The sequence below is a fragment of the Carassius auratus genome, chromosome 20, assembly GCF_003368295.1.
Source record: "Carassius auratus strain Wakin chromosome 20, ASM336829v1, whole genome shotgun sequence".
Lineage (NCBI taxonomy): Eukaryota > Metazoa > Chordata > Actinopteri > Cypriniformes > Cyprinidae > Carassius > Carassius auratus.
The window spans coordinates 3113131-3138569 of record NC_039262.1 but is presented as its reverse complement, the minus strand read 5'-3'; the positions used below and the strand labels follow the sequence as shown (position 1 = coordinate 3138569).

Here is a 25439-nt window from a genome sequence, read left to right as displayed (position 1 = left end):
TTTTATTTTACTCTTTAATTTACTATTAATCTATTCTTAATTTTTGTCTATTCTTTATTATTCCACCCTTTATATTACATATTCTTCTTGCTATTATTAACCTATTTTTGTTCAGTTATTTATTATGGTATCATTCATATTATACATATAATTTTATGCTATTATAAATCTATTATATCACACACCGTTTACTACCTTTTCATATTATTCACTTTACTTTAAATTGTACTACATCTACTTTTTAATATAACATATCACAAACTATTAGTGTTTAAAGATGTATAGATTTTATCCCAGTATTTCAAAGGGAATAAGCTGTGTTCTGACCTGAGACACAAGAAAGAGAGAAAAAAGAAAGAAAAATGTTGGGATTGAACACAGAGAAAGCAATAAACTACATATCATGTAATGTACATTCAAATTACATTACATGAATATGTCACAGTTATACTAAATTAACAGATTTGTAAACCGAAAAAATCAACGAAATCAACAAGTGAGACAAATGTGAGCTTTCAATTAATAATTTTCCAAACCTAACTAAATAACTGGAGGCAAAGTTTTTTTTAACTGCACGTAGACCACAAACCTCTGAAATCGGTTGATAAATGTGAAAGTTATTGTGTTTTTATTCAGTCTTGCCCTCACTAACATGGCTCAAAGCGGCCAATGAGGCGTCTAGGTATTTATATGTCTATGAAAATAACCTACATAAGCCAAAACTGCACCGGAAGTGGGATGTAAAGGTTACGCTCTTCTTGTTAACATATAGCGCCACCTTCCGGTCATTTGAAATATGCGCCTCCAGAGAGAAGCAAACAGCAGGAGATCTTCTCTGGTCATGTTTTATACTTTAGTCCTTACTAATGCGTAGCCTGCCGTTTATCATGCCAAACTGAATTTGGACAAACATTTTCTTAATCGGATTACTGTTTTGTTTTGTTTTGCTATGCAAGGTACGCAGAATCCTTGTTGACGCCAAATTGTTTGGTGAATCTGGTGATTTTAATCAAACGAATGTGATTGGTTCATTCTCACCAGCGCTGAGAAGAATAACATGTACCACGTGACATGCTCGATGCGCACTGCAGCAGTCTAATAAACTAAACACACCGATACATTTAATTAGCCATTAAATAAATAAATAAATAAATTACTGTTAAATATGGAGAGTTCTTATTTATCAGTTGCAGCTGACTAATTAAAAAACAACAGGCAGGTCGCTAAACCCCGCCCATTTTCCGACCAGACCCACTTGTTTACTTAGTTTAATAATATCATAAGTTCAATATTCATTTAATACACATAATTACTAATTTCTTGACATTCATACAATCATTATAAAAATAGGGAAACCATCCCTAGAGTGATGAAAACATTTAACTTGAACTAAATGGATTTTTAAAAATGTTAAGGTGATTTGTTATAATAATACTAGCCTATTTGTTCTTTATTTTCCAATATTTAAGTGAAATTAATAACTGTCCATGATAAACCCTCACAACTAAGCAAGAACGAGTATGTGTCACTCCTTTTCTCACAGAAAATATATTAAACTCAAATCAAGAATTTTATCAATTTATTTATTTATGCCATAATTTATTTAGGCAAGATAATGCAATATAATATAATATGATATGATATGATATGATAGGCTATAATATAATATAATATAATATAATATAATATAATATAATATAATATAATATAATATAATATAATATAATATAATATAATATAATATAATATAATATAATGTTTAATGCCCTGCACTCTCTTCCTTCTCACAAGATAAAATCATTTAAATTAAAATCAAGATTAGATGTCAATTTATTTAATTATTTATAAATATATTTGTCAAAATTCAGTCCTTTTAATGCATATTACTAACCAAAAATTAAGCTGTAATATATTTTGGAAAATTTACTAAATATCTTCATGGAACATGATCTTTACTTAATATTCTTGTGATTTTTGGCATAAAATATTTTTTATTTTATTTTGCCCGATACACTGTATTGTTGTCTATCGCTACAAATATACGTATGCTACTGATGACAATTGTTGTCAATTCTTCCACATGTACATCTGATACAGAGAAGTGAAACTGTGTTCGACCCCTGGTGCATGCAGACAACACTGACAATAACGGTATATATACAAATACAGATAAACACAGAAGAAGGCCACTGAAGTGTTTCTGCCCTGAGCTCATGGGGGGCAGATGCCACACAAAAGCTCTTTGTTGCGCTCGTCCAATCACACACACCGGAGGACAGATCATGCGAAGGGGGCGGAGCTTGCGTTCGGATGCGTGCGGTGCTCGATCGCCAGTGCAAACAACGCGCCGTGGGACCGAGCCTTCGCTACTTAAGGGTTATTTATTAGGGTGGGATCGGCTCAGCAGCATCCCTGATGTGAGTACAGCGGGATTCAACATGGATGCGCGGGCCACACCTGTGCGCCAGCTGCGTTACCTGCGGACCTGTTGGAGACACCCGGGCACAGACGCGCAGATCAGGGCATCCTGCAGCGCGGCGATGGCGTTGTGACCACCGGCTTCGACAAAGACCTTATGGGGCCCCTTGCGCATCACCGCGCCCGCTGGATTATCATAGCTCGGATTCAGAGTGGGTTCCGTTCAGACCGGATTTAGACCGAACCTCAGTGTGTGTGAGTGTGATTTTGAGACAAAGACCCGACGCGCAAACCGACGCGCAATGGAAGCGCTTCAGCTGGATGGGCTCAACCCATCACCGGCGGAGAACGGCAGTGTGTCGCAGTCTGAGCCGCACAAGCGGCTCTCGCAGGTGGACACCGTGGTTCTGCCGTTCCTCGGCGGGTTCGGGAGGTACCAGCGGCGCTTGGTGGCTCTAACGTGGATCCCGGCGTTCCTTATCTCGTTCAGCCAGTTCTCAGATCACTTTCTGCTCGGTCAACCTGAGACAAAGTGCGTCCGAGTGGATCAGAACAGCACGAACTCGGTTCGGGAGATTTTCCATCTGATATCGGCCGGTAACGACGCCGCCTCCGCCTCCGAGGGCAGCAACGTATCGGCGTGCATGTGCTCGGAGTGGCGGTTCGAGCTGCAGTCGGGACTGCAGCAGAATGTAGTCACCAAGGTAAGATGCTCTGATGGATGCCCTTGGATGGGATTCCCTCCGGCTACAATTTAAAGGAATAGTTCACCTAAAAATTTAAATTCCGACATCGGTCAGAATCGGCCGTATTTACGCGCCGTCGCGTCATTCCAAAACGCGCACGATTTTCTTTTTTACCTCTTGGAATGCGAAAAAGATGTTTAACCGAATGTGTGCACACTGCTCTTGTCTGTACAATGTAAGTGGACCCTGATAGCAAACATTCATCGAGGAGACATCTATTTGACGTCTGAATTTATATCTACAAGATGTATTTTTGCTCATATGCAATATTGGGCGTCTTTTGGACGTTTCCTATCAGATATCAAATAGATGTGTTTGAGATGTTTATGATTTAGAATGTATTTAAAACTGACACCTGAAAGGCATCAGTCAGACACACCGCAGATGCTTTACAGATCAAGAGATCTTTAACAGACATCTACTTAATCATCATTTTAACGAGTCAAATTATTACATGCTAAATAAAAATTATAACAAAAAGCTTAAACTTTGCCATAAGTATGACTTGTCATTATTTAGACTTCCCATGTGTAACGTAGGTTTAAATTTTGTATTTTTAATTTAATAATTTAAAAAATTTTTCCTTATAATTTTGACTTTGTTTCATGAAATTATATGCAATCATTTTGACCTTCATCTCAATTATATGCTAAAATTCTAAATTATTAGATTAAAGAGTCAATTATCTATTCCTTCAATTTCTTTTATAGAAAAACCTATGCAATGCACAGAGAAAATAAATGATCTAAAATTACTGATGGATGCCATACTGTTTACTTGGAAAACATCTCCTCGATTTAAACTCAGAATTTCAGCATATAAAGTCAGAATTTCCAGATATAAACTCAGAATTTACAATGTAAAGTCAGAAATGTGATTATAAACTCAGATATGCACGATATAAACTCAGTATTGCGATTTAAACTCTGAATTTTTTATATTGCACGATGCAATGCATAGAGAAAATGACTGATGGATACATGATGCATATTGTGCATAATATGTTTACTAGGAAACCATCTCCTCCTGATGAGAAATCGCATGAAATCACATAAAAGTAATTAATTTTAGGCCTTACCAAGCATGCCCTGAAATGACTGAAGATGCATGTTGTAAATCTGTAAACGTTTAGCATGAAATCATCTGATTATTTGATGCACTTTGCAGATATACATTTAATTAGCAAGGTTATACTCAATAGGGAGTTCGATCAAGAAATTGAAAGGTTGCATTGATCACTGATGGTTATGTAAATTAGATATTTAACCAGCAGTGTCAACGGGTTCATGAGGATATCACTTCACCTACAGTATGTATATCAGACTGATAATTGAGTGTCACACCCTCCAGACTGGAGCAGATAACTGTTTAAATGCTCACCCCAAGGTACAGAGAGATAAAACTGAGGCCCGCCAACTAATGTCAGCACGCTTCCTCTTAAAGTCTGAAAAAACAGTTTGTCAGATTGCAAGTCACAATCATATCGTGAAACTCCAAATAAACATCTATGAACGTCGTATGTGAATCTCACTCAGAACTAGTTCCAGTAAAGACCTTAAACATGTTATCATCTCAAACATTTTCTTTCAGAGCTCGATGCACATTTCGTTTTGCACAGAAGTTTGCTACTACATACTGTATAGAAGCCTGTTTCTGCCATGAGATAAAAGAAAAAGAGATAATTGTGATTTTTTTTATCTTACAATTCTGACTTGAGAAACATTTAATAGTGAGATAAAAACTCAGAATTGCATAAACACCAAATAAATGTATAAATGATGCATGTAATTCTAATAATGAACTAGTTCCTATAAAGTCTTTTATCACATTATCTCAGAATTATCACATAATTGCAGGATCTTAATTTAGAATTGCAATATAAACTCAGAATTGAGATATAAACTCAGAATTGAGATATAAACTCAGAATTGAGATATAAACTCAAAATTGAGATATAAACTCAGAATTGCGAAATGAACTCAGAATTGTGATATAAACTCAGAATTGTGATATAAACTCAGAATTGAGATATAAACTCAGAATTGTGAGATATAAACTCAGAATTGTGAGATATAAACTCAGAATTCCGCGATATAAACTCAGAATTGCGAGATATAAACTCAGAATTGTAATATAAACTCAGAATTGCGAGATATAAACTCAGAATTGCGAGATATAAACTCAGAATTGAAATATAAACTCAGAATTGTGAGACATAAACTCAGAATTGTGAGACATAAACTCAGAATTGCGAGATATAAACTCAGAATTGAGATATAAACTCAGAATTGCGAGATATAAATTTAGAATTGAGAGATATAAATTTAGAATTGAGATTTAAACTCAGAATTGTGATATAAACTCAGAATTGCGAGATATAAACTCAGAATTGAGATATAAACTCAGAATTGTGATATAAACTCAGGATTGCGAGATATAAACTCAGAATTGAGATATAAACTCAGAATTGTGATATAAACTCAGGATTGCGAGATATAAACTCAGAATTGCGAGATATAAACTCAGAATTGAGATATAAACTCAGAATTGTGATATAAACTCAGAATTGCGAGATATAAACTCAGAATTGCGAGATATAAACTCAGAATTGAGATATAAACTCAGAATTGTGATATAAACTCAGAATTGCGAGATATAAACTCAGAATTGCGAGATATAAACTCAGAATTGAGATATAAACTCAAAATTGAGATATAAACTCAGAATTGCGAAATGAACTCAGAATTGTGATATAAACTCAGAATTGTGATATAAACTCAGAATTGAGATATAAACTCAGAATTGTGAGATATAAACTCAGAATTGTGAGATATAAACTCAGAATTCCGCGATATAAACTCAGAATTGCGAGATATAAACTCAGAATTGTAATATAAACTCAGAATTGCGAGATATAAACTCAGAATTGCGAGATATAAACTCAGAATTGAAATATAAACTCAGAATTGTGAGACATAAACTCAGAATTGTGAGACATAAACTCAGAATTGCGAGATATAAATTTAGAATTGAGAGATATAAATTTAGAATTGAGATTTAAACTCAGAATTGTGATATAAACTCAGAATTGCGAGATATAAACTCAGAATTGAGATATAAACTCAGAATTGTGATATAAACTCAGGATTGCGAGATATAAACTCAGAATTGAGATATAAACTCAGAATTGTGATATAAACTCAGGATTGCGAGATATAAACTCAGAATTGCGAGATATAAACTCAGAATTGAGATATAAACTCAGAATTGTGATATAAACTCAGAATTGCGAGATATAAACTCAGAATTGCGAGATATAAACTCAGAATTGAGATATAAACTCAGAATTCTGATATAAACTCAGGATTGCGAGATATAAATTTAGAATTGAGATTTAAACTCAGAATTGTGATATAAACTCAGAATTGCGAGATAAACTCAGAATCGCGAGATATAAACTCAGAATTGTGATATAAACTCAGAATTGTGAGATATAAACTCAGAATTGAGATATAATCTCAGAATTAATATATAAACTCAGAATTGTGAGATATAAACTCAGAATTGTGAGATATAAACTCAGAATTGTGATATAAACTCAGAATTGTGAGATATAAACTCAGAATTGTGAGATATAAGCCCAGAATTGGGATATCAATTCAGAATTGTGATATAAACTCAGAATTGTGAGATATAAACTCAGAATTGAGATATAATCTCAGAATTAATATATAAACTCAGAATTGTGAGATATAAATTCAGAATTGTGAGATATAAACTCAGAAATGTGATATAAACTCAGAATTGTGATATAAAATCAGAAATGTGATTTAAACTCAGAATTGCCTGAAATAAACTCAGTATTGTGAGATAAAGTCAGAATTGCTAAATAAACTCAAATTACGAGATCTAAACAATATAAATAACTCATATTTATGATAAAAACTCATAAACTTTAAGAGTTTATATCTCAAAATTGCAAGTTAACATCTCACAATTCTGACTTTTTTCTTCCAATTGTGAGTTCATTTTTCACAATCCCAATATCCAATTTGTTGGGATTGTTAATTGTCACTTAAAAAACTGATTGCAATTATATTTTGACTTTTCATCCCGCAGTAGAAACAAGCTTCCATAAGTTCAGCCCTAAACAAGCACACGTTTTCCTGCAGACCCAGTATTTTATCAGTGAGTCTGTGTTCCTGTCTGGATGTTTTTAGTCGAATAACTGGACGCCTGATGTCCTGCTGACCTGCTGGGTGTGTGTGTGTGACCTTTCTCACACCGATAGCCTAGTGTCTTCACTGAGTGTGTTAAAGAGCTTCATTCATGCTGCCGGCCACGCAAACAAATGCTAATGAAGCTTTCTGAGGAAGTGAGAGGATATCTGTTCACTTCTAGCTTTAGTCACGTTTATTGGTCACTTTAAACTCAGCATGCAAGAGTTTTGTTGAAGGCATTTTGTATTTTAGGCCATGTTTCTTTTGTTTGTTTCATGCTTGCATACCTAGTGCTTGAACTTGGGGTTTCTCTTTCTTTTCCATTTTTGTAAAAATAAATTATAATTTGGATTAAGAAAATAAAACATATTTGTTGCATTGTGACATTATTTCCATGGTATTTGTGTACATTTCACCACCAAATGTTTATTACTGTAAAACACATGGATTACTTAAGTTTAATTCTAATCCTGATTCATTGCAATTCACAAATAGTTTTTGCTATATAACAATACAGTACTCTATATAAGAATGTAAATCAGCTCAAAATAGAAATGTTATCATCATACATATTGTATATAGTATCAATAAATATATTTATTTGTACACGTTACAGTAATAAAAATGTATTTATTTTAGATAAATAGTGTTTAATCAACAATAATTTGACTAATCGACATGAAAAAATCTTTATATTTTAGTTTTTTAAGGATGACGACACTCTTAAGTTGTATTTTTTTATTATTTCCAAGGGTAATTCAATAATTGCTTTTACTGTATTACAATAAAATACTCTAATAAAAGATATTAAACCAGCACAAATTAAAAATATGATTAAAATTCACTACTGGTTTTTACTAAAAATATTCCAATACGATCATTTAAATAAGCTTATATATATATATATATATATATATATATAAACAAATATTATTAAACAATCTTTATATATATATATCCACACACACACACACACACACACACACATATATATATATATATATATATATATATATATATATATACACAAATATAGGAAGAAATATTACAGTATTTTATTTTATTTCCTGTTACTCTCAATTATTTCAATTTACAATAAAAAACTCAAAAACAAACATTTACCATCATGTATAAATATTTTCAAATTTCAATAAAAAAATTTTTTCTTTTTACCTATAAGAAATTTTGATTTGTTTTCTGATTTATCTTAACCGACATGAAAATAATATCACAAACTTTTTTAATACATTTTTTTTTACTTTTTTAAACAGGTAACATCATATTTGTGACCCTGTCTGTGAAAACCCAGCTAAAAATTTACTGTTTTCTCTATAAAATCATGCTTCATAAGGTAAAGAACGTTCTGTGCTGATGTTCCATTGCTCTCTTTATTACTGTCCGAGTAAGACCATGTCAAAGATTAAAATCATAGTGAAACTTTGATGCTTGTTATCTCATAATTCGATTGTGAGATTTAACCTGGATTTAACAGAGAGGGCCATATTTGATAAGAAACCTATTAAAGTTAGTTAGACACATGGGCCTATTTGACTTGATTTGTGTGTGTGTGTGTGTGTGTGTTGCAGTGGACGCTGGTGTGTGACGGCGAGTGGAAGGTCCACATCGCTAAGTTCTCTCTGCTGGTGGGCTCGATCGTGGGGTACCTGCTGATGGGAGCGATGGCAGACTGGTAGGTCAGAGACACACTGGCGTGTTGCAGATGTTGTGATGTGTGTGTGTGACGGTGTTTGTGTCTCAGGTTGGGCCGGATCCCCGTGCTGCTGGTGTCTGTGCTCTCTGTGCTGGTGTTCGGCTTGGCCGTGGCCTTCTCTGTGGATATGGCCATGTTCAGCACGCTGCGCTTCTTCGAAGGCTTCTGTCTGGCGGCGATCAGACTCTCGCTTTACGTCCTGAGTGAGTCTGACTCTCGTCCTCCTCAGTTTGAGCTTGTTATCATCTTTACAGCGTCTTGATTTCATTGAAACATCTGACTGCACTGAATACACACGAGTCCGTCCTGCAATCACATTTCACAGAAAGATGTTTAAATAGTTTCAGACTTCTTCATTCTGTTCTCATCGAGTAGAAAAGGGAATGTCGAGGAACCCCTAGAATCTGTACAAGTCAGATTTCACCCCACAAATCAAGAAAATCAGAGAAAAAGAAGAAAAAGTATCAATAATTTAACATTTTAGTTTCATTGTATCAATATCTCTTACATACGGGCGCTAGATTTTTATAAAAATAATAAAAATAAAATAAAGATAAAGATGTATTTCTTATATAAAAATATAAATATAGTAAAAAATTGTTTTAGAAATTATTTAAAAAATAAAAACACTATTTTTTACTATATTAATATTTTTAGAGAATATATATCTTTTTTGTTTCTAGTCAGAATTTGTTCAACTTGCCATATTTTAAAAATAAAACAAATACTACTTTAAATAAAAATGCTTAAATGTTATCTATATATATATGTATATATATACTACATCTATAAAAAATATATATTGAATACTACAATTAGAATAACTATTGAGAATAAGAACCGCAAAAAACAAAAAGGACAATATCTGGAGGATTTATTTTCTCTATGCAAAATATTATACATATTCTTTTGATTTTAGGGTTAAATATGGCATGTTTTCAAGAGAGTCGCTGCGAGCACAGTCTCTCTTTAAGTGCACACTTTAATTTATGTGATCTATTTAATTCTCTGTGTGCTTTAGAAAGCGGTTTTCTGATGAGCAGACATTAAGTGATGCTGATTAAGTAGCTTTTTCAGAGGCCGGGGAAGCTGTGTGTGTGTGTGTGTGTGTGTGTGTGTGTGTGTGTGTGTGTGTGTGTTTAATGGCCAGAACACCTCAAGAGTTCATTAATTTGCTCTAATGGAGCCACTTTCTGCTTCGCTCAGACTCAGATGACATTTGAAGTCCGATGGTTTACAGTGCTCAGTTTTCTCAAAAGCATTTCAGTTATATTGGATGTCTTCAAGATTTACAGTGAGTGAAAAACAGCCTTAACATTAACATAAAATAATAAAATACTGCCTTTTATTACTGGTGTTTGCCAAATCAGTCATCACCATTTTCACCTGCTGGACAATAAAAGGCTTTCTTCAAAATATCCAAATGCAGTTTCTGTAAATGCAACTTCGCTTAGACAGAATTGGTTTTGGCTCAGAAAGCTGTTGTGTTTAATATAAAGAATAATCAGCATCTCTTCTTGGTTTAATATGCGCTTGTGAGATTACAAATTGATCCACTGGGATTGGTTTGGAGCGGTTATTCACAAGTGAATAGAGTCGTGGGATCAGTTTACGCTCTGTCCATTTCATTCACTGAGTGACTCTCTCTGAATAAGATCAATTTGAGTTGAGAGGAGGAGGAGGAATTAGGAGAGAGACACTTACTAACTAAATGTTTCTGCTCACAAAGGCTGCATGTAGTTGATTAAAAATACAGTAAAATTCTAAAATATTTGTACTTTTTATTATAGCTGTTTTTTATGTGAATGATTCGTAAAATGTAATTTATTCCTGTGATCAAAACTGCATTTTCAGGATCATTACTCCAGTTTTCAGTGTCATGTGATTCTTCATATCCTCCAGTCCACAAGGTGGCGCTGTGCACAACTGAAGCACTTAAAGAATCAGAAAACTTTCTTTGTGTGCCATATATTGGCTCATGGCTTAAAATACATCAGAAACATCAACAGCCCGCTGCTTTCGGCAAACATAAGAAAACACAAGATTTGGGATTTACTCACTCAAATCTGTTAGAGTATTAGGATCAAGTCACAATACATTCACTTAAGAAAATAACTTAAGTTAATGTAAAATAACATAAGATATATGTCTTGTTTTCCAAGAAATTTGGAAACTAAGTGATTTAACATGAGAAAAATATCTGTCATTGGTGTAAGAAAACTACACTGAATTTGAAGGGGAACAAAACTTTTTTTTCCTTGTTTTAAGCAGCTCACTTAATATTTATAATTTGTTTATTTTTTTAATGGTTCAATTAATTTCAGCAATCAAAAAAAAAAAAAAAAAGCTCCCTAAAAAGAAAAAAAGGAACCCCCTAAAACTTTATTTAAATGGAATAATTCTAATTAATTGAAGAAGGAAATGTATAAAGTTTAACAACAACTTATTAAAAGTTGAACAACAGTTACAATTGTAGGGTCCTTTGAAAGAAGATTTTACTTTTTTTCAAATTCCTTGTTTAACTTTTTTTCTGGTCTTGGTTTTAATGGTTACATTACATTTTAGCAAAAAAAAAAAACTTGTACTTAATTTAAATTGGGAAACTTATACAAATTAACAAAAGTTTATTAAAACATTTTAAACATTTCAAATTTTGAGGCCCTATGAACCCCCCCCCCCCCTCTATTTTTTATTTTAATTTCGTATAGATCTGTTTAATTTAATTCTAGTAATCAAAAACAAGTCTAACTATTTAAAATCAAATACAATTTACCAAACAGTTTGTTAAAAGTGTATCAACAATTAAATTTTTAGGGCCCTGTGAAATTCATTTTATAATACATTATACATTTTCTTTTTAATTTCAGATTTTATTAAGAAAAAAAAACATCTAATTAATTGAATTAAAGAAACTTAAACAATTTAACAACAGTTTAAGTTAAGGGCCCTATGAAATCCATTTAATTCAGCGTTTTTCATTCGTTTTAATGGTTATTTAAAATTTGAGTAATCATGTCTAATGTTTAATTCACTGAAATCAGGAGCCTTATACACCTTAACAACCATTTATTAAAAGTAGCAGCAGTTCACATTTTAGAGCCCTCCTTTTTTCCCCAAATTCTGTGTTTTTGTGTTTTCTCTTGACTGGTTTGAATGGCTATGTTAGCTTGTGCTAATGAAAGAGGTGATTTCCTCAGGGATCGAGCTGTGTTTGCCGGCGTGGCGTTTCTCCATGACTCTGATTGCCAGTCTGATCATCGTGAGCGGTCAGCTGCTGATGCCCGGTCTGGCCACGCTGTGCCGTGATTGGCAGATCCTGCAGATCGTCATCATCACCCCGTTTGTGCTCATGCTGCCCTACGTCTGGTGAGATGCTCGATAAAACTACAGCGATGCATGAGACACACACGACTAGCAAACACGGTCCTGTTCACAAGCTGAAATACTCATCTGGTTTGGTGAATTTGACACTGTTTGTGGCTTGTTAATATTTTATAGCAAGCAAACTAGATATCCTCATGCAGAAGTGTATTCCTGTTTGTTTTCTTCACTGCAAAAAAAAATAAAAATTTATATATATATATATATATATATATATATATATATATATATATATATATATATATATATATATATATATATATATATTCTACTTATTATTTTTGTCTTGTTTCTAGTCAAAGTATCTAAAAATTCTTAAATTAAAATGCACTGTACTTGGTAAGAAAAAAGAAATAAAAAAAGTTAAACAATTAATATTAAGTGAGTTAAAATGAGAAAAATATTTGTCATTGGTGAAAGGGAAAACAATATATATTTTTTCTTGTTTCAAGCAAACTCTGTTTATATATTTTTTTTATAGTTAAATTAATTATATCAATAAAAAAAGGCCGATTAATGTTTTAGGCACCCCCTAATATTTTATTTAAATTGAATAATTCTAATGAATTGAAATCAGGAAATGTATACAATTTAACAAGAGCTTCTGGATTTGATTTAAATGATCACATTAAATTCTAGCAATCCAAAAAAAAAAAAAAAAGCCAAATTGGGAAACCTATACAATTTAACTAAAGTTTACTAAATAAATTGAAATTTTGGGGCCCTATGAAATCCATTGAAAAAAAAAAGCATTCATAAAAAGCACATCTAATCACCTGAATTCATAAATCTTCAGCTGTTTAATTGATTATAGTTTTTTTTTTTTTTTCACTAGTGTCCTATGAAATTTTTCATTTCTTTAGAAATTCTATGTCGTCAGTGTATTTTTTTTTTTTTTAAATGAAGTAATTTTTCTTCTGCAGTAAATGTATCTTGATTTAATAGTTTTTAGAAGTATGGACTAAAAAAACAAGACACAGATAGCGATGTTTCTCTGCTCAGGATGTTTCCGGAGTCTCTGCGCTGGTTGTTGGTCACTCAGCATTATCAAAGAGCCAAGCTACAGATGTTCCGCATCGCCCATAGCAACAGGGTCGACACGGCAACCGACTCCAGCGGCATCCTGTCAGGTGAGCAGAGCTGTGAGTGTGATCCACCCGCAGCCTGAGGAGGAGGAGGAGGATGATGATGAGGATGAAGAGGATGATGATGGTGATGATGATGAGGATGATGGTGATGAAGATGAGGATGATGATGGTGATGAGGATGATGATGAGTATGATGATGGTGATGATGATGAGGATGATGATGAGTATGATGATGAGGATGATGGTGATGATGATGGTGATGAAGATGAGGATGATGATGGTGATGAGGATGATGATGAGTATGATGATGGTGATGATGAGAATGATGGTGATGATGAGAATGATGGTGATGATGATGATGGTGATGATGAGAATGATGGTGATGATGATGATGGTGATGAGGATGGTGATGAGGACGATGATGGTGATGATGATAATGATGGTGATGATGAGGAGGATGATGGTGATCATGAGGATGGTGATGATGATGATGAGGATGGTGATGATGAGGAGGATGGTGATGATGAGGATGAAGATGATGATGGTGATGATGATGATGAGGATGGTGATAATGAGGAGGATGGTGATCATGAGGATGATGATGATGGTGATGATGAGGGAGATTAGGATGGTGATGATGAGGATGATGATGATGAGGATGATGATGGTGATGATGAGTATGATGATGATGGTGCTGATGAGAATGATGGTGATGATGAGAATGATGATGATTGTGATGGGGATGATGATGTTGATCAGGATGGTGATGAGGACGATGATGGTGATGATGAGAATGATGGTGATGATGAGAATGATGATGATTGTGATGGGGATGATGATGTTGATCAGGATGGTGATGAGGACGATGATGGTGATGATGATGATGATAATGATGGTGATGATGAGAATGATGATGATTGTGATGGGGATGATGATGGTGATGATGAGGATGGTGATGATGATGATGAGGATGGTGATGATGATGATGATGATAATGATGGTGATGATGAGGAGGATGATGGTGATGATGAGGATGGTGATGATGAGGATGGTGATGATGATGATGAGGATGGTGATGATGAGGAGGATGGTGATCATGAGGATGATGGTGATGATGAGGGAGATTAGGATGATGATGAGGATGGTGGTGATGATGGGGATGATGATGAGGATGGTGAGGATGATGATGAGGAGGATGGTGATGATGGTGTGAGGATGATGATGGTGATGATGAGGATGATGATGGTGATGATGAGAATGATGATGATGGTGACGAGGATGATGATGGTAATCAGGACGAAGATGGCGATGATGATGAGGATTATGGTGATGGTGATGGTGATGATGGTGATGATGGTGGTGGTTTTGCAGAGCTGGAGACTGAACTGCAGCAGAAGCCGAAGACGTTCTGTGTGACGCAGCTGCGTGGAACCAGAAACCTGTGGAAGAACACCGTCGTCTTGTGCGTCAACTCGTGAGTGCTGCTTCAGATTAGATCTCACTAGTACTGGCTTTATCTATCAGTGCCTTTTGGCAGGTAAGTAGAACTTTACTAAACTTAAGCCATGCTGGGATTGATTCTTCAGTGTTACGTGCTCAAATCCAGGAAGTCATTTTTCATCTAGATCAGGGTTTTCAATCTTAGATACCACAGACCCTCAAAGAACCCCTATCTGTATAGTTTATTCTATAAAGAACTAGTTTCTGCTGTGAATATATATATATATATATATATATATATATATATATATACTACAGATAATCTAAAATATTGTATTGGAAAATTGATTGGAAAATACATTGTTGTGTTTATCCTTCTCATAGTAAAAATATTACAATAAAGAATTTTTAATGATTAAAATATTTTTATTTTAGTCAAATTTTTATATAATTATGTCTTTATTTGAACAATTTTGTTGTATTTAACAACTATCATTGTTATTGTTATTATTACTTATCTCTAAATGTGATCTAGATGGTTTCACCTGCAGTTTTGTGCTCTATAAGCGCTCTCTTTAGACTCTGATTGTGTGTTTGTTGTGTTCTGGACTCTCAGGTTGACGGGTTATGGCATCCATCACTGCTTTGCGCGCAGTGTTCTGGAGGGCAGCGCGTCTCATCTGCACTATTACGCGCTCGCAGCGATCGCTGTGGCCTCCTGCTTGGTGCTGTTTCCGGTGGTGGCTGGCTTCGGCAGGAGAGGAGGACTGCTCACCTTCATGATCATCACGGCTCTGGCCTCGCTGCTGCAGCTGGGATTGCTCAACTGTACGTACAGTACAGCACATGATGACACAGACTCTGTATCTGCCTCTGAACCTTTACTAACGGCTGTCTTCTTTCTCCTTTAATGCAGTGATCGGCAAGTACAGTCTGTGGCACGATGCAGGTAATATAAAAAATATTATGCATTACATATTTTATTGTTGTGACAGAAGAGACTAGAAAATGCTAAAGACGAATAATACAATGCATTTCAATAATCATGCCATGTGTTAATGCAATACTGTAGCCAGCATGATATTTCAATGAATAAGACAGGATTAAATGTTAATTCTACTAACACATTTGAAGTATTTCAGGTTTTAAATGATACATAATATTATACATTTTAATTAATTAATTATTATAGGTAATTTAAAATGTCACATATACATTAGGGAAAAAAGTTGTTTTTGTCATGCATAGTTAGTAAAAACTTTACATTTAATCTAATTTACATGTATTTTTTCCAGTCAGTTTTTTGTTTAGGTATGCATTAACTTTAATCAAACAAAATGTTTTATTAAAATAAAAAAAATATTTAATACATATAAATTAGATTTAAATACATAAAATAATATTAAAATGAATACATGTATATATTTTAAAAAATTAATAAATTAAATGAAATGCTGGATAGTAACACTTTATATTTCTGTTCTTACATTTCTACAATTATAATGTACAATAAAACCTTTTAATTTCTACTAATATGGTTTAAACATCCTGAGTTATAAATTATACATCATTTTATAAAATATACTTTCATAATTCTTATTAAAAGTTATTTAAAAAAAACATTGACTTTCAAAATCATCTTCACAGAAAATCATCTTTTTATTGTTTATTGTTTCCTGTATTTTTGATCAAATAAATGCAGCATTTAGAGATGAGCATTAGAAACTACTGTAAAAACATAAATTGTTCTGATGCCAAACTTTTGACTGGTAGTGTATATATCTATTAATATATTGTCTGTGTTGTCCAAGCTGAGCGGGACTCACTGAACCAGCGTTTCTCGTACGCCTTCTCCATCATCGGGATGTTCTCGTCTCATGCGGTCAGCACACTCAGCATCTTCTACTGCGCTGAGATCACGCCGACGGTCATCAGGTCAGCATCTCTGTCCATCCATCTGTCCATCTGTCTGTCAGAGACTCCAGTCTGATCCGAGGAATACACAACACTTCACACTGAGCTCCAACACTTACTCAACACTTGTTTATTAGTGGAAGAAACTCATTTAACCCCTTAACTGTCACCGTCCCGTATACTTCACTGTATTACAATTAAATCCTAATGTAATCATGACAAACTTTATATAATTGGAAAGGTCTAAGACCCCTAAATAGATATTTTACCATTATTGTTTGTTACAAATTGTGTAGGAACAGTTTATTATTCATTCAAGACAGGAGTGCACCAAGAGTCTATGACTAATCTAAATGAGGTCTGACCTTTGACACAAAAAGAGTAATATTGAGAGAGTAATTGATAGATTTGTAACAGAAATGTTTAAAAACATATATATATTTTTTTATTAATCAGAGTTTGGCACCTGGTTGATGTTTTTCTGTATAGTATAAACAAAATTGCATATGAACCTTTTTTTCATATCAACTTCAAATTTGGAACACAACTTAGACATATTGCTTTAATTTTATTGCAATTTTGTATCTGTAACTATTTTTTATATTTATTTTATATAAAATAAATCTTTTATATTTTCTTTACAGTAAATTGCATTTTTTTCAATATAAACTTCAAATTTGGAACACAACTTAGACATATGGCTTTAATTTTATCAATTTTGTATTTTTTATTTAAATTTTCTTTTAATTTCTTATATAAAATAAAATTTGTACATTTTGATTACAGTAAATTTAAACTTCTATAATTTTCTATGCTTTCAATTTATTAAATTGTTACACTTCTGTGATACTCTGATAATTGTCTTCTTAAAAGAGACCAAACTTAGGTCTGTATTCAAAAGCGTTCATGAAATATAATAATTTAAGTTCGTATAGTGCACTTTCTCGTGAATTTTCAAAAATGCTACTTAAAATACATTTTCATAAATTTAAAATTTTAATTAAATTTAAACTAATACAACAGTAAATTGATAAAATCATTAAATGTAATAAAGAAAATTGTATAAACTAATGTAATAGTTATTTATTAGATAATAAAAATACAGTTTTCATTTTAATTTTAGTTAAAGTTTTAGTGATTGTTGTTTTGGTCATTTTTATTAGTTTTAATTTTTTTAATGTCTATTTTTGTTAATTTGTATTTTATTTTAGTTATTTAATTGCTTCAAGTTAAACTAGATGAATAGGAGAAATTTACTTTTTGCTTTTAAAAATTATTTTTTCTTTTTGTTGATATTTTGAATAAGGTTTTATTTTCATAGTTTTTGCTTTCACATTCATTTTACTTAAAGCTTTGTCATTTCGTTTTTGTCATTTTTATTAGTTTTTAAATGCCTATATTTTTGGATTTTAGTTTTAGTTTGTTATTTTAGTATTTTTATTGCTATTTTAAAATGTATTATTATTATTATTATGGTTATGTTTTTAGTAATCTTGCATTTTTGTCAATTTTATTAGTTATTTTTACTATGTTTATATTTACAAATTTTTTTTTATTTCTTTTAGTTTATTAAGCTTTAATTATTATAATGCCTCAAGTGAAACAAAACGAATGAGAACTGCAGTTTTTGTTAATAAGAGTTTTCGTTAATATTTAGGGCCCGAGCACCGAGGTGCGAGGACCCTCTTGTATCTGCTTTGTTTTTTATTATTATTATTCTTCTTCTTCTTCTTCTCCCGAATGAATCGCATTTTTGAGGGCTTTAACATGCTCAAAAAGTCATGAAACTTTGCACACGCGTCAAACCTGGTGAAAATTTTCGTCTGATATAGGATTCAGAAGAGGGTGTGGCAAAATGGCTCGACAGCGCCACCTATACCAAGAAAATCAACAGCCTTCCAGCTATGTTTCACGTACATGCACGAAAATTGGCACACATATGTAACACACCAATACCTACAAAAAAGACTCTTGGAGCGAAATTCTAAACCCAACAGGAAGTCGGTTATTTTTAATATTATGAGCATATTTTGTGTAATTTTGGTCATTTCCATGTGTTGTATTTTAACGAACTCCTCCTAGAGAGTTCTTCAAATCAACACCAAATTTGGTATGCCTAATCTAAAGGCCTTTGCGATGTTAAATTGCGAAGATCTTGAGTTTTCGTTGAAGGGCATGTCCGTGGCGGCCTGGCGAATTTCGATGATTCGCCATGAAAAATGAAGTTGCTATAACTCACACATACAATGTCCAATCTGCCCCAAACTTCACATGTTTGATGAGACTCCGAACCTGAACAGATTGACATGCCCATATTCAGTTATAGTCATAGCGCCACCTATTGGCAACAGGAAGTGACATATTTTACGCTGCAACGAACTACTCCTAGAAATTTTATGACATCAATGTCTTTTTTGTGGTCAGTCTAATCTAAAGGCCTGTGCGATGTTCAGTTGTGAAGATCTTGAGTTTTCGTTAAAAGGCTTGTTCATGGCGCCGCGACGAAGTTCGATGTCTCGCCATGGGAATAAAAGATGTTATAACTCAGGCATAAAATGTCCGATCTTCCCCAAACTTCACATGTGTGATAAGAGTCCTGGCCTGAACAGATCTGCAGGCCAATATTCCACCGGGTGTGGCAGAATGGCTCTATAGCGCCACCTATACACTTTCAACGGAGTGCGCCTCGAGCTATGTTTCACGTACATGTACAAAAATTGGTACACACATGTAACACTCCAATACCTACAAAAAAGTCTCTTGGTACGAAATCCGGATCCCAACAGGAAGTCGGTTATTTTGAATTTTCCCTTCAAAATTGGTGTTGTTTTTGCCATTTTCAGGGGTTGTACTTTAACGAACTCCTCCTAGAGATTTATTCAGATCAACACCAAACCTGGTCAGTGTAATCTTAAGCCCTTTGCGATGTTAAATTGTGAAGATCTTTAGATTTCGTTAAAGGGCGTGTCCATGGCGGCCTGACAAATTTCGATGTTTCGCCATGAAAAAGGAAGTTGCTGTAACTCAGACATACAATGTCCAATCTGCCCCAAACTTCACATGTTGGATGAGACTCTTGACCTGAACAGATCTACATGCCCATATTCAGTTATAGTCATAGCGCCACCTATTGGCAACAGGAAGTGACATATTTTACACTGTGACAGACTATTTCTAGAAATTGTATGACATCAATGTCTTTTTTGTGGTCAGTCTAATCTAAAGACCTGTGTGATGTTTAGTTGTGAAGATCTTGAGTTTTTGTTAAAAGGCGTTTCCATGGTGCCGTGACGAAGTTCGATGTCTCGTCATGGGAATAAAAGATGTTATAACTCAGGCATAAAGTGTCCGATCTTGCCCAAACTTCACGTGTGTGATAAGGGTCCTGGCCTGAACAGATCTGAAGGCCAATATTCCATTGGGTGTGGCAAAATGGCTCGATAGCGCCACCTATAAACTTTCAACGGAGTGCATATGCAAATTCAATGGAGTGTGCCTCGAGCTATTTTTCACGTACATGTACAAAAGTCGGTACACACATGTAACACACCAATACCTACAAAAAAGTCTCTTGGTACGAAATTCGAATCCCATCAGGAAGTCGGTTATTTAGAATTTTCTCTGCAAAATTGGTGTTGTTTTTGCCATTTTCAGGGGTTGTACTTTAACAAACTACTCCTAGAGATATATTCAGATCAACACCAAACTTGGTCAGTTAAATCTAAAGGAATTTGCGATGTTAGATTGCAAAGATTTTGAGGTTTCGTTAAAGGGCATGTCCATGGCGGCCTGACAAATTTCGATGTTTCGCCATGAAAAAGGAAGTTGCTGTTACTCAGATTTACAATGTCCAATCTGCCCCAAACTTCACATGTTAGATAAGACTTCTACCCTTAACAGATCTACATGCCCATATTCAGTTATAGTCATAGCGCCACCTGCTGGCAACAGGAAGTGACATGTTGTATGCTGTGACAAACTACTCCTAGAATTTTTTTGAGATTAATGTATTTTTTTGTAGTCAGTCTAATCTAAAGGCCTGTGCAATGTTAACTTGTGGAGATCTTGAGTTTTTGTTAAAGGGCGTGTCCATGGCGTCATGACAAATTTTGATGTCTCGCCACAGCAAGAGAAGTTGTTGTAACTCAGGCATAATTTGTTCGATCTTCCCCAAACTTCACATGTTCAATAAGAGTCCTGCCCTGAACACATCTGAAGGCCAATAGTCCATTATAATGAGAGCACCACCTACTGGCAACACAAAGATTGGCACAAATATGGAGTAAACTTTGATATATTCCACTTATATTTATGAGTTTAAATGCATATTTCTCACCGTTCACCTATTTACTAAAGCCACTCGCTGCCGGTGAGCCCGGGTGCGAGGGCCCGTTCATCGCTGCTTGCAGCTTTAATTTAAATTAGATTCTATTGTTATGTTTTTTTGTTTTTGTTTAAATATACCATCCCTGGTTTTAGTAAATGTCAAAATTAACAAACTATATTTCAAAAAAATTAAACCTTAGTGTTACTGAGGATCCATTCATGTCTTTATACTTACATGCTTGATTTTGCATACACCAATAATTAAAGTAGGATAAACCTGATCATTACCAGATGTTTTGTTGTAACAGGGGTGGAGGTGTGGGTCTGGTCCTAGCGAGCGCAGGTTTCGGTATGCTAACAGCGCCACTGATGGAGCTCCACAATCAGAAAGGTTTCTTCCTGCATCACGTGATCCTCACCTGCTGCACTCTGCTCTGCATCATTTGCATACCGTTGCTCCCGGAAACCGCCGGCCAACCGCTGCCTGAGACTATTGCTGAGGGGGAGGGGCTTCTGCGGCGGCCCATCCTCCCCGGAGAACAGCACCACCTACTGGCCATGACCGAGGTCAGGGAGTATTCACGTGTTCAGGACACGCCCCTTCACCAGATCGTCAACCCCGGCAACGGCGCAGTGCCTAGCAACAGCACAGCCAATGGTGTGAGGACTTCATGACAACATTTGCTAAAGATGGCCAAACAAAGAGCGATTGTTGAACGAGTTTCACTTATTCTTTTTTGCTTTTTAACTGTGAAATGCGACTGATGTCGTGGTAAAGTGTCAAACGCCTCATTAACCAGCATTGGTGAAAAACTCCAACCTTTGTACAAACTGGAAATGTAATTTTAACTTGCGTTTAGTGAAAGGAACTATTTTTCGAATGGCCACTACCGAACAACCATCTCACGGAGGAGTTTCACTGATTTGAATGTGTTCTTTTTTGTACATTTGGTAAACGTTTGGTATTTATTATAAGGACAGAATAAAACAGACAGTAAGAACCGGCGGACTTCGTTCATGTAAGGGAGATTGTTTCCACCACAGGATAAAGAAAATTAAAAAAAGTTTTTGTCTTAGTGACAATTTTTTTACTTTTTTTTTTTCTTAGCAATTCAAAAAAAAAAAGGCACTTCTAAGTAAAAAAACAATTGTAGGATATAAACCGGAGAAAATTTAGAATCATAAGATATGAACTCAGAATCACAAGATATAGAATTTTGAGAAAAAAGTCAAAATGGCACTATATAAGCTGAGAATTGCAATATTTAGTGCAGCAATTCAGAGAAAAGTCAGAATCTCAAGATTTTAACTCAGAATTGCAAGATTTAATGCCGCAATCCTGGAAAAAGTCAGAATCATAAGATTTCATGCCAAAATCCGAGAAAAAAGACAGAAACGCAATATTTAATGCCGCAATCCTAGGAAAAGTCAGAATCGCAACGTTTAATGCCGCAAACTTGGGAAAAGTCAGAATCGCAACGTTTAATGCCGCAAACTTGGGAAAAGTCAGAATCGCAACGTTTAATGCCGCAAACTTGGGAAAAGTCAGAATCGCAATATTTAATGCCGCAGTCCTGGGAAAAGTCAGAATCCCGAGATTTAATCTCGCAATCCTGGGAAAAGTCAGAATCGCAATATTTAATCTCGCAATCCTGGGAAAAGTCAGAATCGCAATATTTAATGCCGCAATCCTGGGAAAAGTCAGAATCGCATTATTTAATGCCGCACTCCTGGGAAAAGTCAGAATCGCAACATTTAATGCCGCAATCCTGGGAAAAGTCAGAATCACAACATTAAAATCCTCAATCCTGGGAAAAGTCAAAATCGCAAGATTTAATGCTGCAATCCTAGTAAAAGTCAGAATTGTAAGATTTAATTCCACAATCCGAGAAAATCAGAATCGCAAGATTTAATGCCGCAATCCTGGGAAAAGTCAGAATCGCAAGATTTAATGCCGCAATCCTGGGAAAAGTCCGAATCGCAAGGTTTAATGCCGCAATCCTCGGAAAAGTCAGAATTGTAAGATTTAATGACGCAATCCTGGAAAAAAAAGTCAGAATCGCAAAATTTAATGACACAATTCTAGGAAAAGTCAGAATCGCAAGATTTAATGCCGCAATCCTGGGAAAAGTCAGAATTGCAAGGTTAAATGCCGCAATCTTAGAAAAAAAAGTCAGAATCTCAAGATTTAATTAGCAATTCTGAGAATATGGAGTTATATGGAGAATATATACGCAATTACCTTTTTTGTGCCGTGGTGAAAAAAAACAACAACAGAATTATGAGAAAAAGGTCAAAATTATGAATTTATATCTCAGAAAGGAGACATCTCATTTTTTATTCCTCGCGATTCTGTTAAATAAAAGTTACAATTACTTTTTGACATTTGTTTGATCCTGTGGCGGAAACATCCCTCCATATTCATGACACACAAGTGTACAAAATATGCGCACAAATTTAGTAAACACTAATTCTTCTCATTCGTAGGAATGGTTGTTAAGCGCAACAAATGTGGTTTGCTCATGTTTCATGAAGGAAGTTGACTGTTCGTTTGCACCTCACTATGTTCAGGTTTTTTTAGTCTGTCTGTTTTGCACTAAAACTAGAAAAGCAATCACGAGCCGGCCAGATGAAACTGAACTGAACGTGTGTAAAACCACGACTGGACAGATGATGGCTGTAAAAAAAAAAAAAAAAGTAATTAAAAAAAAAAAAACAGCACAACTTAATGGTCTGCTCTTAACCCTTGTGCGTCAAAAAGAATAAAACGAGGTTCTTTAAAGACAAAAAAAAAAAACCTAAATATTATATATTGACATAGACCTTGTTCTGATCAAAATAACCAAAACTTAAGTAATTTCCATGATTTTAATCCTTTAAATGCTAGTGTATTTATTTTTTTTAGTCTTGGATATGTCAGTGATTAGCAAAAACATTATGGTGATGCATTAGTTTTGCAGTGTCAAAAATTTTAATTAAAATCAGTTTCTTTTTTTATTAGGCAGAAGCAGAAAAATCAGGTGGAAAATTTAAAAAATGAAAAAAAGAAATAGTAAAATATTGGCAAAATAGTGACAGCCTATTAATAAAGAATGCATGATGTTATGCATAAATAGCACTGTGATTAAATATTGCAGTTTTAATGGATTTCAATTGGGACATTATCTACAATGAGGACCACATTGCAACTATTTTTAGACCTGGTATTAAATAGATTTCTGAAAGGAAAATGATGGTGAAATATTAAGACTCTAATAAAAATACAAGCTTTTGACTAAATTTACACAGTTTGATTTAACACTCTCAAAATGATAAAAAAAAGACCTTTAAAAAGACTAAAACTCACTAAGGACGTACAAGGGTTAACTTGCAGCAAACTTTCACAAGCTCAATAACCACAGTTACAGGAGTGAAGCCTGTCGGGAAACTGTCAAGGGACACATTTCACAAAGAAATAAAATATAGATACAAAATAAATAAATGATATTTTGCATCAAGAAAATGAAACATCTTTTAGATTTGAAACGCTAATAAGTGAAAGATCGTTGTATTACGATGATAAGATTTTTATTGCATTGTGGTAATGAGATTTGGCAGGAGGGGAGAAAATGAAACAGGCTTATTTTTACAATTGGTGTGAAATGTGACTCGGACATACACTTGTTTCATAAATGTGAACTCGGGCTGACGTGGAGCACGACCACTAGAAGGGCTGCTGATTGTTTTCATGTATATTTAACGATTATTGTTATTATTATTAATGTGTAGAGTAGCAGTGGAGTAACTTGAACATCTCAGAGCTCCTGTTTATCCTCAAACTACTGAAAATGAAACCAAATTAAGAACAAAAACTGTATTACAGGATGTTAATGAAACACTTCAAGTTTTTAAACAGTGATTGCAGGTATTGTGTGTGTGTTTATACAGGAATTTGGGATATATATATTTATCTCTGAATACAAGTTGTCATTTCACATCCTAATGTCAGGAGTAATAGTGAGTAACACTAAAGCACTCCATAATACTTCAAATACTGATTAAAGCACATCATAAAAGCACATATGAGTAAATATCAAAAATTAAACAACAATTTCAGGTCATATTTCACCCCAAAAATAACAAAAACAAATGGCAAAGTATATTTTTCTTAAAAAAATAATAATAATAAAAATTAAGCCTATTTTAAGGACTAAAA

The 25439-nt window shown here is 34.2% G+C and overlaps 1 protein-coding gene across 1 annotated transcript; it reads left to right on the top strand.

Moving 5' to 3' along the window:
* The first annotated feature begins 2281 nt into the window (after positions 1-2281).
* LOC113120557 (solute carrier family 22 member 23) lies at positions 2282-23960 on the top strand. The gene is made up of 10 exons (XM_026290427.1): positions 2282-3122; positions 8971-9074; positions 9144-9298; positions 12293-12461; positions 13479-13606; positions 14936-15038; positions 15621-15832; positions 15921-15953; positions 16816-16939; positions 21553-23960. Exons 1-10 carry the CDS (start codon positions 2721-2723, stop codon positions 21917-21919), a joined length of 1797 nt encoding a protein of 598 aa, XP_026146212.1. The 5' UTR covers positions 2282-2720; the 3' UTR covers positions 21920-23960.
* The last annotated feature ends 1479 nt before the right edge of the window (positions 23961-25439 follow it).

What these genes read in the sequence shown, in the direction of transcription:
- LOC113120557 (XM_026290427.1), top strand. Translation starts at nt 2,721, where the DNA reads ATGGAAGCGCTTCAGCTGGATGGGCTCAACCCATCACCGGCGGAGAAC. An exon ending in ACTCTCGCTTTACGTCCTGA is followed by an intron (nt 9,299 to 12,292) that starts GTGAGTCTGACT and finishes TGATTTCCTCAG; the next exon opens with GGATCGAGCTGTGTTTGCCG. An exon ending in CAGTCTGTGGCACGATGCAG is followed by an intron (nt 15,954 to 16,815) that starts GTAATATAAAAA and finishes GTGTTGTCCAAG; the next exon opens with CTGAGCGGGACTCACTGAAC.